The 19432-nt window shown below is 37.3% G+C and overlaps 2 protein-coding genes across 3 annotated transcripts in view; one reads left to right on the top strand and one right to left on the bottom strand.

Moving 5' to 3' along the window:
* Window positions 1–19432, top strand: part of LOC135681152 (tensin-3) — a 101086-nt gene that overhangs the window by 43555 nt on the left and 38099 nt on the right. For both annotated transcript variants that reach the window (XM_065195459.2, XM_065195457.2), the window contains exons 19-20: window positions 6335–6382; window positions 17973–18023. In XM_065195459.2, the coding sequence (XP_065051531.2) occupies window positions 6335–6382; window positions 17973–18023 (99 nt within the window). The remainder of the gene's footprint in view (window positions 1–6334; window positions 6383–17972; window positions 18024–19432) is intronic.
* LOC135685562 (uncharacterized) lies at window positions 1043–4568 on the bottom strand. The gene has a single exon (XM_089111771.1). The coding sequence runs from the start codon at window positions 4046–4048 to the stop codon at window positions 1043–1045; it is 3006 nt and encodes a 1001-aa protein (XP_088967897.1). The 5' UTR covers window positions 4049–4568.

The raw sequence follows: 19432 nt of genomic DNA, 5'->3' as shown, positions 1-19432 counted from the left end.
CTGCACATCCTTAATCCATACATGCTCTGCAGCTTCTATCTCCTCTGTACTCAAATTTCCAATGTTTAGGACTTTATTCATACTCCTTCCCCTTAAGTTATTTATAAACCTCAACACATATCCGGTCACTCTTAAAAGTTTACCAAGAGTTCCATGTCGTTCTACATCTACTATACTACCCACTCCAACTCTATCTGTGTTAGTTGTAAACAATGATGTAGCATTCTTCCTTCTTTCTACTTCAATATCTGCAGAGTCTACTGATGGTGAAAACTTAGGCCACTTACTTTCATCCTCACAAAGCCAAGTGGGGCCCTCCCACCATAATCTGGAATTCTTAAGGAGCGTAGCGGAGACTCCCCGGGAACCCAAATCTGCAGGGTTGTCTGTGCCAGCAACATGAGCCCAATCTTCTTTGCTAGTTAATGAGAGAATCTCGTTAACTCGGTGCTGGACAAACTGTTTCCATTCCCCATTATTGTATATCCAAAACAGGGCTGTCTTACTGTCTAACCAATATTTTACCTTATCAAACTGAATCTGTGGGCTTAATGCATTCTTAACTGTATCCATTAATGTGGCTAATACTCGAGCAGACATTAATTCTAGACGGGGTATGGACAATGCTTTTAAAGGCGCAACCCTGGTCTTGGCACTTAACAATTTAGTATATGTCCCTTGTTCAGTCACACAAACGAGATAAACCATGGCACAATAGGCTTTCTGACTGGCATCTGCAAACCCATGTAGCTGATAACTTAAAACATCCCCCTTCCTGTCCTCTAAAACACATCTAGGAAAGGAAATTGTCCTAGTTTCCCTAAGATCTTCAAGCCATGTTTGCCAAACCAAAACCTTTTCTTGTGGAAGAGTATCATCCCATCCCAATTTTTCTAAGCACAGCTCTTGGAAAAGAATTTTTGCCGTGACAACCACTGGACTTATCAACCCAAGTGGATCATAGAGTGATGCTAAAGTACTAAGAATACCTCTCTTAGTTGCACAAACACTATCGTCTGCTTCCTTGCCTACCTTATAGAGATCAAGGTCTGTCCTTCTCTATTTCCCAACTGATACCTAAAACTTTTGTTTTTCCTTCTAAAGTATCTAATCCTAGTGTTTCCTTAGCATAAGACTCTTCTGATGATACACTGACATCCTTTACTTGCATTTCATTGCCTTCTGTATTTGCTATTTCCTTAGCTACCTCACTACTGTTAGTCTTCCACTTTCTTAATGTAAATCCTCCATCTTTCATTCTACTCTTGGCTTTTCTATAGAGATCTACTGCCTCAGAACTATCCTCACACCCAGTCACTAAATCATCAACAAAGAAACCTCCTATCAACTTGCTAACAAACTCCGGATCTTCTTCCTTATACTTCTCTATATGATTCCTAAGTACACAATTAAGCAAAAATGGAGAAGAATTACATCCAAAAACAACTCGATTAAATCTATATACTATAACTTCTGAATCATCATCATTTATGTCCTTATACCACAAAAATCTAAGACAATCTCTATCTTCCTTATGTATCTCTATATTGAGAAATGCCTTTTCTATGTCCCCTACAAGAGCAACAGGATTAATTCTGAATCTGAGAAGGACATCAAGGATCATTGGGGTAAGTGATGGGCCAACATGCAAACAATCATTGAGGGATACTCCCAACTTCCTATCCTTACAAGAAGCATCATATACTATCCGCACTTTGGTTGTTTCAGCATTTTCCCTTATCACAGCTCTATGTGGGAGATAATGCACTTTCCCCTCAGGTTCAAGTTCTGCTACTTGTTCTATTATGCCCTCCTCTACTTGCTGGGAAATTATTTCATCATACTTCTTGAGAATTATTGGGGTTTGCCTTAACTTCCTAACCTGGCTCTTCATTCTTAGCATACTGATATTGTAATTGGTTGGTAAAGGCTTATGACCCAGCTTCCATGGAAGACCAACTGAGTATCTATGACCTGCAAACTTAATATTATCGAGAACACCTTCATGTACCTTATTGGCCTCTCTAATGCCTATACTATCAAGATCCCATAATCTATTAAGCTTATAATCAAGGTCTAGGTTCCCTACACTGGAAAATTTAGAAGTTTCATCAATGCAAAAATTAACCTGGCAATCTGAAGAGTAAATATGATCAAGTTTCTTACCTTTGAGAGGTCCAGATAGCACCCATCCAAGACTAGTCTCTACAGCTACTGGTTCTTGTTGCCCCCCTCGTATTGTTCTACCCTCTTGGAAAGACCAAATCCAATCTGAGCCGATGAGACAATCAATTTCCAACCTATCTTGTTTCCTGCAATAGTCTGAAAACCATACATGCTTTAAATGCTCATAATCATGCTTAACCGATTCAACATGAATGTTAGGAATTGAAGAAATGTCTTTAACTACAAAAGCCTCAATAAAAACATTCTTCCCTCCATTCAGTGGACTGAGCGATAACTCTACTACATCTCTCTCAGCCACATCTGCTTCTCTACTCCCAAAAGCCTTTATTCCTAAAATCTCTTTCCGCACTGGCCTTAATTCATTTTCGCAAACAGCTTTTTCTGTGATGAATGTTTTGTGACTCCCTGTGTCAAACAAAACTCTCACTTTACATTCCCTTTTATCATTCACCACAGCCAACGCTGTTTGCAAGGCCACTCCCCCTTCAGATCCAGTACTTCCCACCCAGGAAGATGCTTGGGGGTTGAGGGGTGCGCTGGGAGCAGTATCATTACGCAACGAGTCCTTAACATGGCCTAAATTAGGACAAATCGAAACATGGTGATCGTTTTTCCTACATAACGAACATTCTTTTCTAAGCTTACATTTGAAGGCTCGATGTCCTTGTTTAAGACATACAAAACATCTAGCAGTCTTAACTAAAATTTTCTTACGATCCTCCGGATCTTTGATCTTCTGGCATTTGGTCGATTCATGGAAGGCATGACAAAACAAACACTTCTTGTTATCATTACCACTGGGGTTTTCCCTTTCGGTCAACAGTGCTGCGGTTGTGGTTGTAGAGTGGTGCTTCATTTCTGCCCTCCTTCCAGCCCCTGTCTGGGGGAACGGTTGGTTCATTATTGGGAAATGTCCTTCCAGCACGTCCAATTCCTTCTCGAATGCTACCAACATTTCGCCCAAATTCCATTCCATGTGATTGTCGCCAAATCTTATCATGTTGTTCCTTATGCTCTCCGGGATCTTCGACATCAGCACTGGCACAACAACGCTGGAATATGACTCCTTGTCGATCTCTTGTGCCTCCATCGCACGAAACTTCGTCTCGATTTGATCATGGAGATTACGTAATCGATTTGCGTTTTTTTCGCTGAATACGGCTGGCAGATTTATTAGGTCGTTGATTAATGCTCTTTTGATGACATTTGTCTTGCCAAACCTCTTCGTTAACAAATCTACTGCAGCATCGTAATTAGCATCGGTTAACGCAAATCCCGTGATCACGCTCCGGGCTGGCTCTTCAAGGTAACAGCGCAAGTATTTGAATTTATCTACCTTGGCTAAATCTTCATCGTCGTGGATTGCACTTTTGAAGCCATCCCAGAACTCTTGCCATTCAGGAATATTCCCCGAAAATTTTTTCAATTCCAGCTGCGGCAGTTTGACTTTCCTATGATATCCTCTGGCCGAGCTTGTGGATGACTCAATGGAGCTTACACTTTCCAAAGACGAGCTTCTCTGAAGATTTGGTTTGGTCTGCGGGGTTGACGATGAATTCTTTTTTAATGCTTCTTCCAACAAGAAAATGTTGTATGTGACCTTCTCTCTAATTTCATTTGCCTCTTCTGCTTCCTTCTCGCAGGCCTCGTCGTCATTGTTCTCAAACATTATCTCTAAAATGCCATCGTCCAACTCTTTCAAAGTGCCCAATTTCTCTCTTATATCACTGAGCAGTTGCTGAATCCTGATAACATCGACATCCTCTTGCTTTGAAATATCGTCGATTTTGTTCACTGTTTTCGTTGTCGTTGCACGATACGTTCTTCGTTTCTTCTTCAGCTTCTCGAGAGCGTCTGCCATATCCAACTCTGAAATTTCTATCTTGGTTCGGTGGACCAGTTGTTAAGTATTCTTCAAGCGCTAGTTCAAGATACGTATTTAATTGCAGAGTTGTGCTCAAAAAGAAACATCTTCCAGGTTCAACATCAAAAATTTCAATTCTGAGACTTCCATTCTGTTAACTCTAGTCTCAAACTCTCTACTCTAAGTTAAATCACACGTGCATATATACGTTTTACAATAAGTATAAAAATAGCGTAACCAATAGGAATTAAGAAAAACAATTCGTCAAACCAATCAGATTTTACCAAAACATAAAAAATTAAATCTCTCTAACAATAGATTGACGCCAATACTCAATACCTGTGAAGCTTGAATCTTGAGTCAGTTTCCTAACGACTCTTGAAACGAGGTTATTACGTGCATTACGTGCATTAAAGTCATGAGTAAAGAAAATACCTTGAGTCACAAAGCTAAAGCCGATAAGCTCAAACTAAATGAATGAAATATTGTTAACTACATCCATACAAAAATAATAATTGCTGTGCGTGGAGTTTTCCCCGACAGCTTTGGTTTAAGCAAGTAGATACAATATTTTCTTTACTAATCAGTGAAATTTCAAAATAAGTCAGATTAATTTGAATGTCGTAGTCCCTTGTAGAATATGACTGAAGTTAACACCAAAGGGTTTTCTATACGTCATCAGGGTCGTATCTCAGTTCTGCCCCAGGCCTCTAAAAAGTTGTCGTGGGAGGGAGGGGGGGGGGGGGGCTGGCAGTGGTCCTTATTTGTTGTTGTTCGAGGCAGATGACGGATTTGCTATTTCACTTTGATGTTATGGAATAAGATTCAAAACTGTAGTTATTATATGATAATTTATGTGTCCACAAACGGATGCTAGGATGCTTCGTTAAATGGATGCCGCTAAAATTACCACTTTGAAATCTGAGTATGAAAGCGTAGAAAGTTGCACGAAGATTTCCTTCCTACAATCGCGTCATGCTTTAGTATGATGGGCATGCGCATTTCAGAAGTCCTATCATTGATGATTTCACGTAGTTGTCATCTTATCTTAGAATTTTCAAAAGTGCATTATATTGAGCCTCGTTGTGAAATGGCATCATGGACCATTTCCACTTACTTCTAGTCATCTTCCGATGCTCAAACCGAGTGCCAGGCAATATATTCTAAAGTATGCAACTTTTTGCTTTTTCGTGCAATCTGCCAAAGAATAAAAACACTACTTCTGACTTTGACCAAATTTCAGAAATTCATCTTTTAGTTTTTGCATAGAGCGGATTGGCTTTAAAATTCTCCAATATTTGTGCCCCAGTGGAAATGTAATATTCATTGCATCCTAATTTTATTCTTGGGATTTAATAGGGAATAAGGCCCCAGGTTAATGCAAGGTTTCCGTTTATTTCCAACTGCTAATTAATTTCTTGACCCCTTTCCAAAACGCAATATGTAGAGATTTAGTCGAGTCATTTCAGATCCAAAATAACTTTGACTTTTTATTGAAAGCTAAATGATAAATATTTTGGATTTTTTTACCGGATGTGTTATAATTCGTACTATTTTTTACCATTGATTGGGGGAGATGAGGGGTTTAATGTGCGGTCCTTGTGGTGTTTCTGTCTCGTTATAAGTCACTTTCTGTCAGAATTCTGTTGATCAATTTTGTCAGACCTTAGATGGTCAACCTTTAAAAAGCGTTTTATAACTTAAGATTAAAACCTTGAACTGTTGTACACTATGCTTCTTCTGTAAAATAAATGACATCAACCATAGAAATACTTAGTCTCTCAAATATGCAAGTAAAACTTTTATGAACTGTCATAGAAATATCTACAATATATAAAAGCATAGTGGTTTATCGTTTTAGTAGTAGATTATGGTAGATAAACAAAAGTGGGAGAATCTTGGAGAAACGGGTTGAAAAAATTTGACATCGAATAGAAAGGGAGCAAGAGGGGAATTGAAGGAACAGAGAAAAGACAATATAAGAAACACGAAGAATGGGTTTATCAGAGAAAATATTTCATATTTGTTTTAGGGTAACGCTTTGTCACTCATTGCTATACCCTTGTGTCGAACCGTATCCTATTTCAACTTGCCAGAATCTTGGATCTGATAAAGCTTTTGGAATCTAGACTAAAGTTACGTTATGGTTCATTTGAGCCCAGTTTTTCCCTTTTAACGAACTTCTATAAAAAGCTCCATAATGTATAATTTATTTTCTCAGAGACACTCCTGTTTACTTTTCTAAATTTCTGTTGCTCGTTCTTATTTCCGTTTGCCTTGTAGGTCATTCAACGTTCCAGATGCTGTCTAGCACAATGAACAGTAATCGAGGTATGTTGGGTATTTCAGTTACTGAGTGGGCTGTTAAACTTTGACAGCATTACAAAAGGTAGGGAAAGTCAACGGAGACGTAATACACTTATCATGTCTAGGCTTTGCTCTCTGGTGGTTATGTAGGACAGCTTTCAAAAAAATTCTTGACAGTTTTCAAAAATTTTAGGCAGATTTCTAAGAATGAGGTTACATTCTAGCGGAGCTCTAGAGGAGGCCTAGAGGAGGCCTAGGGGAGGCCTAGGGGAGGCTTAGGGAGTTCTCTGGGGCTAGGGATAACTCCCTCTTCGAATAGCTAGCAGCCCCCTGCCGTTGGATGATACAAGATCAAACTCATTTTCGTAAGCCTTGGAAATATATTTGAGCCACTTCCCTGCCGGAAGGCCAAGCCCCTCCGTCGGAAAACTGTTTTGAGATGCGCATTTTTTATCTTTGATACACAACTACCCTATCCCTCTCTAAAGCGACAATGGAGGGTACAACCATAGAATGACTCATTTCAAATTGTTCTCTTTGCCCGGATAATGTTAATACCTTCTGTAATTTTCATTCGGTAAAATTTCCCAGCTATATGGATTTCTCACACCAGTGGGCCTAATCGCGAACATGGTATATGATTTCCACAGCTACTCTATGCTAAGGCACCTCCTTCATCACTGGTATCAACGTAACGGTTTTTCTCTGTTCGCTTGAGCTTCTCATGCCTTCTCTCTCAGCTGACTTGTTGATAGGAGCAAATTTTTCTCCGGCTCATTCAATCACCCAAGCTTGAAATTTCACCCATCTGTGGTTGGTGTGGCTTGCGTTTATGAAATTCCTCGCTCACCTCTTTGAACAATAAGCAAATGTCCTGCGATTTCCATCTCCATAATCATGTAATTCGATTCGCGTGAGCGTCAACTGGTTTTTATTTCGTTCATATTCAGAGGAATTCGACTTTGGAAAGAGCGTAGGGTAGTTAGAGCGAGAGGAATTCGGATGCAAATTAGTTTTACCGATTTATGCAGCTCGAATAAAGATGTCAGGTTTGTTTGTCTCTTTAACTTCCTACTTATGGAATGCTGGCTTTCTTGCTTTAACATAAACATAACGAAGAGTCACCAAAACGTTGCATAAAATTTATACCTTCAGTCTTCTGTGCATAATGTGAATATCAGCGAATCAATCACGTACTTTCTTCGGAGGCCCAATTAACCTACGAAGTAACAAGCGCCTGCACAAAACTCAATCATGGATCACCCTACAAATTTGATTTCGTTCAACCTCAGTAGTGCACTGCACCAAATACTTATTATTAAATTCAATGTTTACTGTTTTCCAACTCTATAAAGTATGGTTTCGGTGACACGAGGTAATATTTGAACATGCAGGATACCTATGGAATACCTAAAATGATTGTATCATGGGATCTATTGCACCGCCTGTTTATTTGTTAATTGCGGTTGCGAATATGCTGCACTAAAATATCCAAAACAGATTTCATGGTCGTGTCAATGCAACCGCAACCCAAACATCAAAAGGCCTATAACTCATAAGGAGATGGTATTTTTTGCAAGCTCTTCCCTGGTCACCATCTGTCATAATCTTATCCTGATTTAAAGAAATCAGAAATCACAACTGCAGATGCATTCTTTTCTGTCACGCCTGTAAAGAGGCTCATATGCTCAAAAATGTTACGGCTATATTTAGTAGATTGTTAACTCCGAAGTCAAAGAAATATAAATAGCAAACTCATATTCTGCAAGCACAGTATTGACTTTATTCTAATGTGTCATTTCAAGCAAGGCTCATTTTGCTCCATAAATCTTTTCGTACAAAATTCATTTTTCACGCAATAATTTTCAAGTCTCTGAAGATGATTCCGGGTCATATTTGTGGGAAAGTTCCACTGAACAAGATCTCCGTGGTTGGTGAAGCTTGTTGCCGGTGCAGCCTTAAGAATTTTTTTGTATAACAGCTAAGAAACTTTCGATGAATATTTGAAATCAGGTTTTCGGGGATCATCCCGTTCTCACTTGACTCCAGACGAACTAAAAAACAACATTTCTGGTTTATAGAATTTGTAGAGTTTCGATTTGAGATCAGTCGCATGTGATTCCTGTTTCGAGAACAGTCGCACTTGAAGTTAATGAAAAACTTTCTGCATTGGTTGTAATTTTTCTAAAAGTAAGCCCAGACACATGTCTACCAAGGTTTTTCTATATTCTTCCAACTCGATGTGATTGAAAAGTTTGATGAACTGAGCATACAAAATCAATTGATCATCTTGTGATAGTTTGTTAGTCATTGATCAATTTTACGAAATTTTGTGTTATGGTCATGATTAGAAGAGGTAAATTGTCCCAAAGAATCATCTTTTTTTATCAATGTGCCACTTTTAAGTCTTTTTTCATTGGAGAATGAACTGTTTTGTGACTTGAGGTACTTTCTCTCATGATAGAAGGAAACTATTTCTTTGTAAATCCTATGTTACCATGTATCCGTGGCTTCTTTTATTAAGATTGGTGTACAATTTTGCAGCGCCAATGATCCTCTTGTACGAAACACAATCTTCTGCAGTAACAATACTTTACAAGTCAGAACAACAGCCACTCAACTTTAACAGTCTCGTACAACGATTATCTATTTACAGTCCTCGTAACCATAAATCGATTACTTTCTTGACATTTCCATTAATTGTTACTTATTTTGGTAGTTTCGTCAGCAAAAAGCCTTTCATTTTCCAACGCTTGAAGTTTGCTAACCACTTTTATGAGTTCACCCATTAGAATTTCTTCACTTTTAACATCATACCTGTTCGTAATTTTCTACTTTTCTCATACTTGCCCTTTTTTGAGCTGCATGAACTTGTTTTGCGGCTGTGTTTACGAGATGTAAAGTGTCGCTTCAGGCCTTTTCAAATATTTCCCAATATCAATGCCTTGTGGGCTTGAAGATAACTCTTAGCTCTGGTTAAAACCTCCCTTAGGTTTTGTTGTAATGATTGGTGAAATTGCCCCTGTAGGGATGCATCTCATCACACGAATGCCAGAATGCTTTCTGGTGTCTGTGAAACCACAATCTAACAGTTTATCAAGACAAGTTGAACAAACAAACTCAGATCCTTTTTTGGCTTTATGCAAAGTACATTTCTCTGAGGATTAATTTGTTACGTAGTGTTACGTAGAAATTTGTGGATCCACAGTCTAGTTCAATATGTGATGCTGGTAGGGGATTCTAAAAAGGAAGACATTTTTTGTTGCTACTTTTCATGAAGGGCCTTTGCAAGATATGCTCAGACAGAGCAGAATATTGCAAATATTGGGTGGTACCCTGACCACGTTTCTGCATTTTAAGTTAAAACGACACAATACGTGGATTCGTTTTATTTATCTTTATAATGTATGGGCACGTAAAACGATAACACCACAACTTGATGTAACGAACTGCTAGAAATAGTGGACATGATGAGAAATAGTGGGATTTCTAATCAACCAAAGAGCGAATGAGTAATAACCGACCATTTGAATGAATGATTCGTAAACGCGCTTACCTCAGTTATTTAAAAGTAAGGATTAAGCGACTCAATATTGTTAATATGTATGACTTTAATTAGAATAAATGCAGAAGTCTTTGGAGGGACTTTTCAATAAGACATCTTTTAACGAACCTAAGCCGGTGTACTAATTTTCCATTAAGAAAAATGAGATATCGGTGCAAGAAGAAATTGGATGATATTTTGATTAAGGAGACAGTTATATTGCATACAATGAATGCATCTTAGTAGCATTTCAACACTGCCTAGGTTCATTAAAAAGAAGGCAAGAGACCAAGTTCGTTAATATATTGGGTATGGGAAAATTGCAATGGATGTAAAATAACAGGAAACTGTTTAAAAATCTTGTCGAGAATTTCGACCGCAAAGAAAAATCTTCGCCGCTGAATTTTTAAGAGCTTTTTTCTAGAAGCAAAATAGTTTGTGGTGTCAATTCAATTTATCGTATTTAACCAGCTACGTCAATGTTAAGGAGTGCTATTGTTAAGGACGCCAGCTATTTAAGACGTCTCTTGCCCCTCCCTTTTCTTTTTAAGCGATGAGTCCGAGGGAGGATTTTCCCTAAGGCTGCACCACTAGCTTCTGAAAAGATGCTACAGTTGAAAAAACGACATACAAACCTCTGTTCATTATTCAGCCATCTGAATCAACCATCAGCACATCTGTAGACCTCGTAATCAACACTGAATACAACCTCGTATTCAGATTGGTTTAAGGTAGCCTCTTCAACTACCCCTTCCCTTTTTGTATCTTTTTTTTATTTTAGCGTTACACTTGCTTTCTTTGAATATACATTTGAAACTTGGAGCTTACCCAACAAGTTACCCTTAATTCAACATAAACCTTTCTCTGTTAGTTTTCATGGGACAACCATTAACGATTTTACTTCGTTTAGAAATTATATGTTCAATAATTTAATTATCATTCTAATTTAATTGCTCCTTGATATCATTGTCAACTGAAAACTACATTCTATAACATAACACTAGATTATCATTTCATACCTGTTAAAATTGCAACTATATAAACAAAAAATGAATAAAAAAAGTTAAAATCAAGATTGTTAACTCCGGTCAGTTCGGCATTTCTTTCCGGATTCTGTCCGCCCACACAAAATTATATGTGAATTTGTAAGGAAACTTTTATAGATTTGCCTTGTCACCCAAGCTAAAGTTAGGCCACTTTAATGTCACATTTTTGCGTTATGTCAATTACCCAACAAGCAACGTATTTGGTTTTCTTCACTCATTTCTTGTAAAAAGAGACGAAGTCCCCGCGTGAATCCAAGAAAAACGGGGTTTCCCGCGAATGTTCATATGCCCTTGAACCAAAACAGTCTTTGATTATGAAAGTAGACTTCATTAGGCAATGTGGTTTTTGATTTTGTCTTATTATTGGAGGTTTTTCTTTGGTTAGAAATAAGGAAAATTCTAATTGTGAAATATTTTTATGACCAAATTTTTTGAAAAATGGAAAAGTCTAGAAATCATCCTTGCAATAAATTGGATCATTATAGCTGGGTTATAAATTTAGAAAAGTTTTGGGAAAGAAGAGGTTATCAATTGACACGATGAAATTTAATATAAGAAAAATATATGCTAAAATTTAAGGAAAAATTAAGAATAATAGCCAGGCTCAAACTCTGTTAAGAGTTTTTATCGGATTTTTTTTACAATTTTTATCTTCAATATCACTTAAATTTCCAGTAAGTTTTATGTTTTGTATTTTTTGAATTTCGGCTTCTGCCTCCAAAAATTTTAGCTCAAAATTTTGAGAATATCGAGGCTCGAAAATTTGATATTTTATATTATGTGTGTTTCTGCAAGATGAATATTTTCAATACTGTGACATCGTTTATAACGAGGATTTGAAGAGTTATGGAAGTCTGACAGTTGAATCAATGGTTCGTCTAGTTTAACGGACTTTTAAGCTGTTCTTTAATACTAAAATTAATTTACTACGTTGATATGAGGAACAGAGGGACCATTCGCTCTCACAATGGCCTGCTTTTGTAATTTTTCATAGTTGCAAGATGTTTCAGAGGATGATGCGCGGGCCAAGTAAACCGCAGTTGTTAATACCCAAAGAAATGTCAAGCGTTGGAATGATGGGTATTCAAAACAAACGTCTTTTTGTTAGGATTACAGCTAACGTCTTACAAGATTATTAAAATCCATGATCGAATGGGTCAGGCGTCTGTAAGATAGAACTCGTCGACAGGCGATCGCGACGTCGATTAATACCGCCATTTCATTCAGTACTTCAAGCTTTTTGTTGATCGATCAACTTATTCTCCACAAACCTCATTGAACATTGATCTTTGGTTCTTTCCGTGTTCTGTTTTATCGATGAGCATTAAATTATGGTCGTTGATCTGTATCCGTTGATCATCGCACATGGTTTAAATGGCGCTTTTACTTATTCTGGTCGTCTCAACGCCTGCCCAGCGTCTTCTTAAAGTGTTAGAACCTTCACATATTCTTTACTTTTTTCATTCATATTTAGAGAAAATATAAGGAATTCTGAACTAAAAAAGTTCAGATACCCTTTGCTAACCATTTAAAACAACTTGTTGCGCAGTGTTGTTGTGTGTGTATATAAAGGTCTCCGTCAAAAAATAATCTGGAAATTGAAAGCTCGACTTGCCCCTCAATGAGTGTCTCCTCCATCTTCATTAATTTTCCCTTCTACTTTGATTTTTTGGGGGATTTTATGACGTCATGCTGAAGATGTCCCGGCAGCCATTGCCTCAAATGTGAAACCGACCAAAAACTGCCCTTGAAATTTCAAAGTTTCGTTATCAGCAGACATATCTAATTCACAAAATTAATTCTTTGTCTTCAAAACCTTTTTGGTAAAAGTGGGCTGAATTTTATTGGATTTTTTCCACAATGCCCTGTATTGTGTTTCGAAATGTCAACCAGGCTGAGCCTCGCTTAATGACCATTTTGTTCGATTGTGAAGCCGAGATCCCTGTTTATAGCGGAGGCTACAGATGATAAAGCAAAGTCAAACAACTTAAGGTTGAATATTACAGCGCAAGCCTAATACCATGCGATGGCTTTTGGGTGGTGCTTTGTGAATTCTCGGCGTCATTTTCGGCTTTCCTTTTGGGATGGCACATAGCTTTTGGAACATCTTCCGGGTGCCTCACCAGAAAACGACACCTCATTGTTTTTCTAGCTATATGCAAATTTCCTACAGCAATCAACCCATTTCAAATTGAAATTATAACGGCTCTGTTCGGCTGGGAATATACAGGCTCTTGGGTAAGAATCGTGGTTTCTACTAATTTTCTAAAAATCTCTTCACATTCCGCAATTGTTCGAATAATTGATAAAATATCTGTCATTGGTGCTCAATATTGATTTATGTCGCAGAGGTTTTTTTCTATGCAAAGTCTAACAAAAGTACCCATAAATACCACGTTAGTCCAAGGAAGTTACAAATGATATTTGTATAATCAATTAATCAAATCCATTTAATTTAACTGTCTATTATGCATCCATCGTTATAAATTATTACTGACAAATTTTGAATTCATTTAGAGGCCAGTTTTAAGTGCTCAATTTTGTACGCCGATTATTTGGCCAGTTTTAAGTGCTCAATTTTTGTGCGCCGATGATTTGCCGCAAACGGTTGCTGTGCGCTGGACGTGTCCATCCCATGCGACTTTCTTAACTTGCTGGCTATTTTATCTTTAAAAATGATCCCCTGTCAATTTCCCTAGGCATACTTTGTTGGACAACTCAATCATGTTTCTGTTATTTTAATTGTTCAACTCCCATGTTCTCAGCATGATTCGCTTTGCTCAGTCCATGCAAAATCAATCCCGTTTCCATTTTGCTATTTTGGATTCTTAAGCCCCAATTCCACCACCCACTAAACACTCTTGTTTTTATATAAATGAAATTTTTTGCAACAACGGCCTGGGGAGTTTGAGCTTTGATTTCTAGGTTCAGATGTTTTGAACCAGCAAGTAAATTATCCAGTTTGCGATACCATCCGATTAATCCTAGATATTGCGAAATTCCTTCGGCTCAGTCGCTTAAAAATTTTTATTTGATAAAGAATATTTTATGTCACAGTTAAGTCAGCAAAGCTTTGTGGTTTTCCAATATGTTTCGTCTGGATGCGTTTTTGATTGTAAAATAATCCTCTAACTGGTTTCCATTCCAAACAGTTATTTTGTATATCAAGGAATGTCTTGTTTTGTGATGGGTAGTAAAACTCTCCGTAGCTCTAAGTTTTCAACGCTTATCGCTTCTTAGACCAACGAAGTAAGATGAAATTTTATTTAGATTAATGAAACCCGAAAACTGAAAAGAACTTTCGACATAACCAAGGGGCACCTGCTCTCAACCACAAGATTCTTACTCCTCCACCCTAAAAGGGGAAGATCAGATGTGTGTATCAAAACCTACATCACATGTAGATGCAGGGGCTGTGTCTGTGTCAAATTTTGGGGAGGGGATGGCCCCACAGTTTCATCCATATTTTATTGAAGGTAACTTAAATGATTTTTTTCAAATCAAAGCCTAAATTCTGTAATTTCCGAGTCTGCACGCAGGCTAAACTTCTGCACAACATTGCCTTTTCGAAGGGAAATTAGGCGGGGCAATAATTAAGTGTTTAAAACAATTGAAAGTGACATCACCCCTAATTATTCTCTTGGCCTTGCAAAACAAACATATTTGTACAACCATTATCTCTTTTTATTTCTTGAGGGTCTTTGTTTTCTTGGTCAACTTTCAGGAATGAGAAGGGGTCTTTGGCAATTTTGCAATAGTGATTCACAAATATCAAGATTAATGATTAAATAACAGTGTATTTATTTTGGTCGCATTCATGGCAAACAAAGAATGGCTCACTCTTTTTCTCGAAAAATGGGATCGGGGCGACTCGCTTGTGGAAAAAAGCTAGCTAGCGACGGTTCTGTTTCCAAGCTTACAATTTAAAGATTTGCCATTTAAGTGTTACTTTTTTCTGAGGAAATCTTCCCTCTGTTCTTTTTCCTCTGTTCCTTTTCCTCTGTTCCTTCTCCTCTGCTTCTTCTCCTCTGTTCCTTTTCAAACGTCGATTTTTACATCTTCCACCCCCGGTTCAAGAACCATTGATATTATCCATTAATTGCATATTCAATGCTCACATGCCAGCTCTCTGCAGTGGCCTGCCACTGGTTGCGTGGACTTGCAAGGTGCTGTGTTCAGAGCTAAGTTGGCACACAGAGCCTCTCACCCATAGGCTCATATTGGAACTTATTTTGTGGTAGAGCAGCCAGGCAGTTACCAGGGTTCAATTCACAAATATTTGCCTCTGTGGTTGCCTCTTTTATTTATTCACTGATTCAAAAGGCTTGCAACAGTTTAGGCACTGATCTTATGTACTCCGGAGATTATCTTGCTATTTTCACACGATTGTTGGCAGATAAGAATTGGTTAAAAAGGCCGGTGGTGCTGCCTATTTAGTGAACTGCTGGAAACTGTATTATCGTAGTGTTATATTTCCATAGCCAATCAAATTGGATGCTTCGTTGTTTTGATCTGGCAAGAAATGCAAACATCTAGAGCAGGGATTGCTTTGAAAGGACCCACGCTGTTGGAAACGGGCAAATAGAATATTCAACATTTGTTTGGACGAGATTTTGTGGTGATTTTTCTTCTAAACAACGATAATTTAGCCCTCATTAACAATAAATGTTGCTTACACGCCTAGCTGATCTGGAATAATCCCAATATCTATGTTTTAATCTACAACCATATCAACATCGTCATGAGTTCTTGAAACCTTGGTATTCTGCAAAGGCCATTCGACTACCCGGACAAATTCTCTCAAGATTGGTTCTTTAAAGCGTTTACAAATATTTTTGTTAGTAACTCGTGACTGTTTGCCGTTGACGGATTTATTTGGTGATTGCAATTGCTTTTGAAATGGTGAGTTTGAAAACAAGTACTTTAATTAAAGATTTTCCGAGCGAGATTTTAGTTCCTTATTCGCGGATTGGTTCCTTTTCATCGTTCTGTCGTTGTCTTGTCAGCACCTTGTCATGATAAAGTTTTCACGTAGAAGGGAAATTCAAATTTAGTTTGCGAGTTGTATCTAGGGGAACTTAAAATGGCTATTGTTTTGATGTCGTCCGCCGTAGATAAGCTAACGATATTAAAATAAAACGACTCTTGAAGCCAAAGTAGATTTATGTGTCCGAGAACCACCTCTTGAACAACAATTTCCTTCCCAGTTTTCGTATCTGCATTTGTATTCAAATGTATCCGCTTTCGTCTTTGACAGGAACTAGTTGGTTGTGACTGCCATGTCAGGGGGAGATGTGCCGGGTATTTTCTTTACGGTGTTGTCAAAACAGACAAGAGAAATATCTCTTTTCTTTTTTATAAAATCGTAGTCATGTTGTATATGGAAAATAACTCAGCATCCAATGTGTTTTCCTCGAACAGGATATTCACAGTGCCTTTCATGTTGCACTATTTCAGGGCCGGTGCCTTCAGTTACAAAGAAAAAGGGCCAGAAGAAGGAGAAATTTTTTCAGTGGCATAGCTTGACCTTCCAGACTAGGGGGTGGAGGATCACAAGTATTAAAATTTACCGACGAGGACATAGATAAAGGTGCTCTTTCACCTACCGATGCACGATTTCCCCGACAAACCAGGGAATTTTTGCAACAACTAAATGTTTTAGTTATCAATCAAGGCCTTTTGTAACATAGTAACCAAGGGGGTGGCATTGTCCCTCCAGCTTAATAATAGACCTTTCATTGTTTAAAACAATGGACTGTTTCAATTATATTTTTTTGCAAACAAATTTTTAAGCACTCAAAATTTATCAAAAATTAAGAGCAAGTAAAAGCTGAGAAACTATAAAATGTAAGATTGTACTCATTTTGTTAAAAAGGTTTTATTTATCTTTGAAAACATGGTTAATCTCCGGCTTATGTTACTAAAATACCAATATCTACGATGCAATGTTGTTCTGCAGTAAAATGTTTTCTCCTGCTTTTTTAATTTTCTTTAGTTTACACCCTGATTATTTAGAAATATATTGAGACAAACCCCCTGAAACGTTTTGGGAAAATAAAGAACAGCCAGACTGAAAATCAGTTTTCAGTTACTCAGTTGCTCATTCTTTTACAAAATGAAAGTGTTTGGAAATTTCAAATTTATAAAAGTTGGTCCAGGCAAGGATAACTATGAAGGGAAATTTGTTTGTTTTTAAAGCAAAATTTCGTGTTATCACGAGGAATCCAGATATCAGAAAGACCATTTTGTACTGGCCTCCAATCCTTGGTTTGTTGGCGTTCTAGTATTTTCGTCTTTGCAATTATTATTCCTGATGACGAGACTCTCGACTTTTCCGAATCCCACAAAGCATAACCCTTAAAATGACCTTGTACGAGTCCATCGTCAAGTTTGGCTGTTACATCGACCGCCAGCTTCATGCTTGCTTACTTCCTTTTCCACGAAGCGCCGTGGGTTTTGCCTCTGCGTTGTATTTTTCTTGGCAGTGATTTGGTATTTACTTTGACTTACTACTCTTTGCTTATGTAAACAAAAATTGTGTGTTTGGTATTTATCTGTGATCGTGTTTGCCTGAGACAATGATGAGCCGGTTCTTGGCAACTATTCTCGAGCCTATATATTTAATTCTTAGGAAAACTGATATATTTAAACATTAGTGAAAACTTTAGTCTCTAGCAGAAGCCACGTGACTTGCTTTTTGACCTTGTTTCTGGGTCCCTTCCGCTTCCAATATCGAAATACCTTTTTCTCTTCAATCATCGAACAATTTTTATGTAAGTACGCCCTGGCCAATGGATTTATCCTATTGTTTTTCAATTTAATCCATCTTAAAGCAGGGGGTTGAAGTAGACCTCATAAACAATCTTGTCATGCGAAGAATACTGCCAGTTACTGTAACGACTAGACATCTGTTTCTTACGTTCGAAGCTTCAATGTTTCATTTGGAAATTTCATCGTATGTCATGCATGCTGTAATGGCCATATTTACACCAAGTGGATAAAAATTTGAATTTATCGTTCGTAGGAGCTGAAAGTGACAGTATGTCGAAAGGGATCCAAGGCGAATCACTTGCTGGTATGTATACAGTTTTCCTATATAACTATCCTCTCTAGAAAGTTTAAACACTTTACTGTTTTAGAAGCTTCGAACTAACATTTGCTCTTTTGGCTTGATTTGCTACATTGCAATCGCTGTTTGATTGCTTGATCTCGTATCAACTTAAGTTTTGCGTCAAATTTCTCTAATTCATTCGTTTGTTAGTCCACAAATTTCCAATGATTACGGAAACTGACAAAGTATAATGTTTCTTGCAGAAACAAAATTAAACGTTTCTTTTGCGTAGTTTTTGGGCTAAGCATTCAGCTATATTTTCAATTTTTTTCATTTTTCTTGAAAACATTGGAAAGCCCTTCAGTTTGAATATCCTCTGAATTGAACATGGTCACAAATAACTTGTAATCCCGATAGCATATCTTCATATGCATTACCGAACAAATAAAGCTTTTTTAAATTTTGTAGACTTTTACCTCTGGTATCGATTTTGCTACTCTACATTTTTTTATAAGAATATTGTTTTTAAGAATATTCAGACCCAGAACCATCCAGTTTTTGAGAATACTTTAGGAATATTGATCAGCCAAAGCATGTATATTTGTGACTAATTTTTCAGCAGTTGCCCCTTTTGCGATGTTTATAATAGGGAATCGAGAGACTGTCATATTGTTTTACAAAAAGCGCTGTTTTTGTGAAGCAGGCGATATTCCCCTGAAAATATATCAGATTTTAAAATTTATTCAAGGATATATACTCAAGAATATATTCAGGCTAAAAATAAAAATTTCTTCAATAAGTACAGTTTTTTGCTTGAAAAGTAAAAATGTCCGTCGTTTGAGATTCTCCCTTTTACTTGGTGATGATTATCAGGTCACTCACCTCTCGTCCTTTTGAGGAAGTTTCGTTGTCGAGTTTTGCCATATTTGTGTTGGCCATCGTTGTTGTCGTGTCAATATTATCATGACTATTAAACACTATTCATGTGATTGTCGACATCAAGATTATTAAACGATTATTAACATTGACCATTAGTTATAAATCATAAATATATTCACTTATTTCTCAAAAAGAGTAGAGTATGATCATTGGTACCATAATCGTAAATTGTCAATCGTTAACCATCACGATCTTTACTTTTATTGAGCAAATTCAAAAGAATATTGCTTCTCAAAATTTGTGATGGTTAAGAATTGACTAAGAACGATTTCAAAGCCTGTATTTAATTGACAGTTTGACGTTATAATTTTATGAGTCTTTTGAGCAAACAAGGCAAGCATGACTCACCCAAAAATTGGTGACGCATCTTTTTATTAATAAGAACACCCTATACAAGAACACCGAGGATAGACTTGCCAAGAGACAAAATCAACGCGAGAGCATGCCTAGCTTTAGATGAAAAGTTATAAGGAAAAGGTTTTGTAGTCTTAGAA

Source organism: Rhopilema esculentum, chromosome 12, assembly GCF_057945365.1.
Source record: "Rhopilema esculentum isolate cy_ngs chromosome 12, ASM5794536v1, whole genome shotgun sequence".
Classification (NCBI taxonomy): Eukaryota; Metazoa; Cnidaria; class Scyphozoa; order Rhizostomeae; family Rhizostomatidae; genus Rhopilema; species Rhopilema esculentum.
Note: the sequence above shows the minus strand (reverse complement) of the source record. Positions and strands in the feature narration are given on the sequence as shown.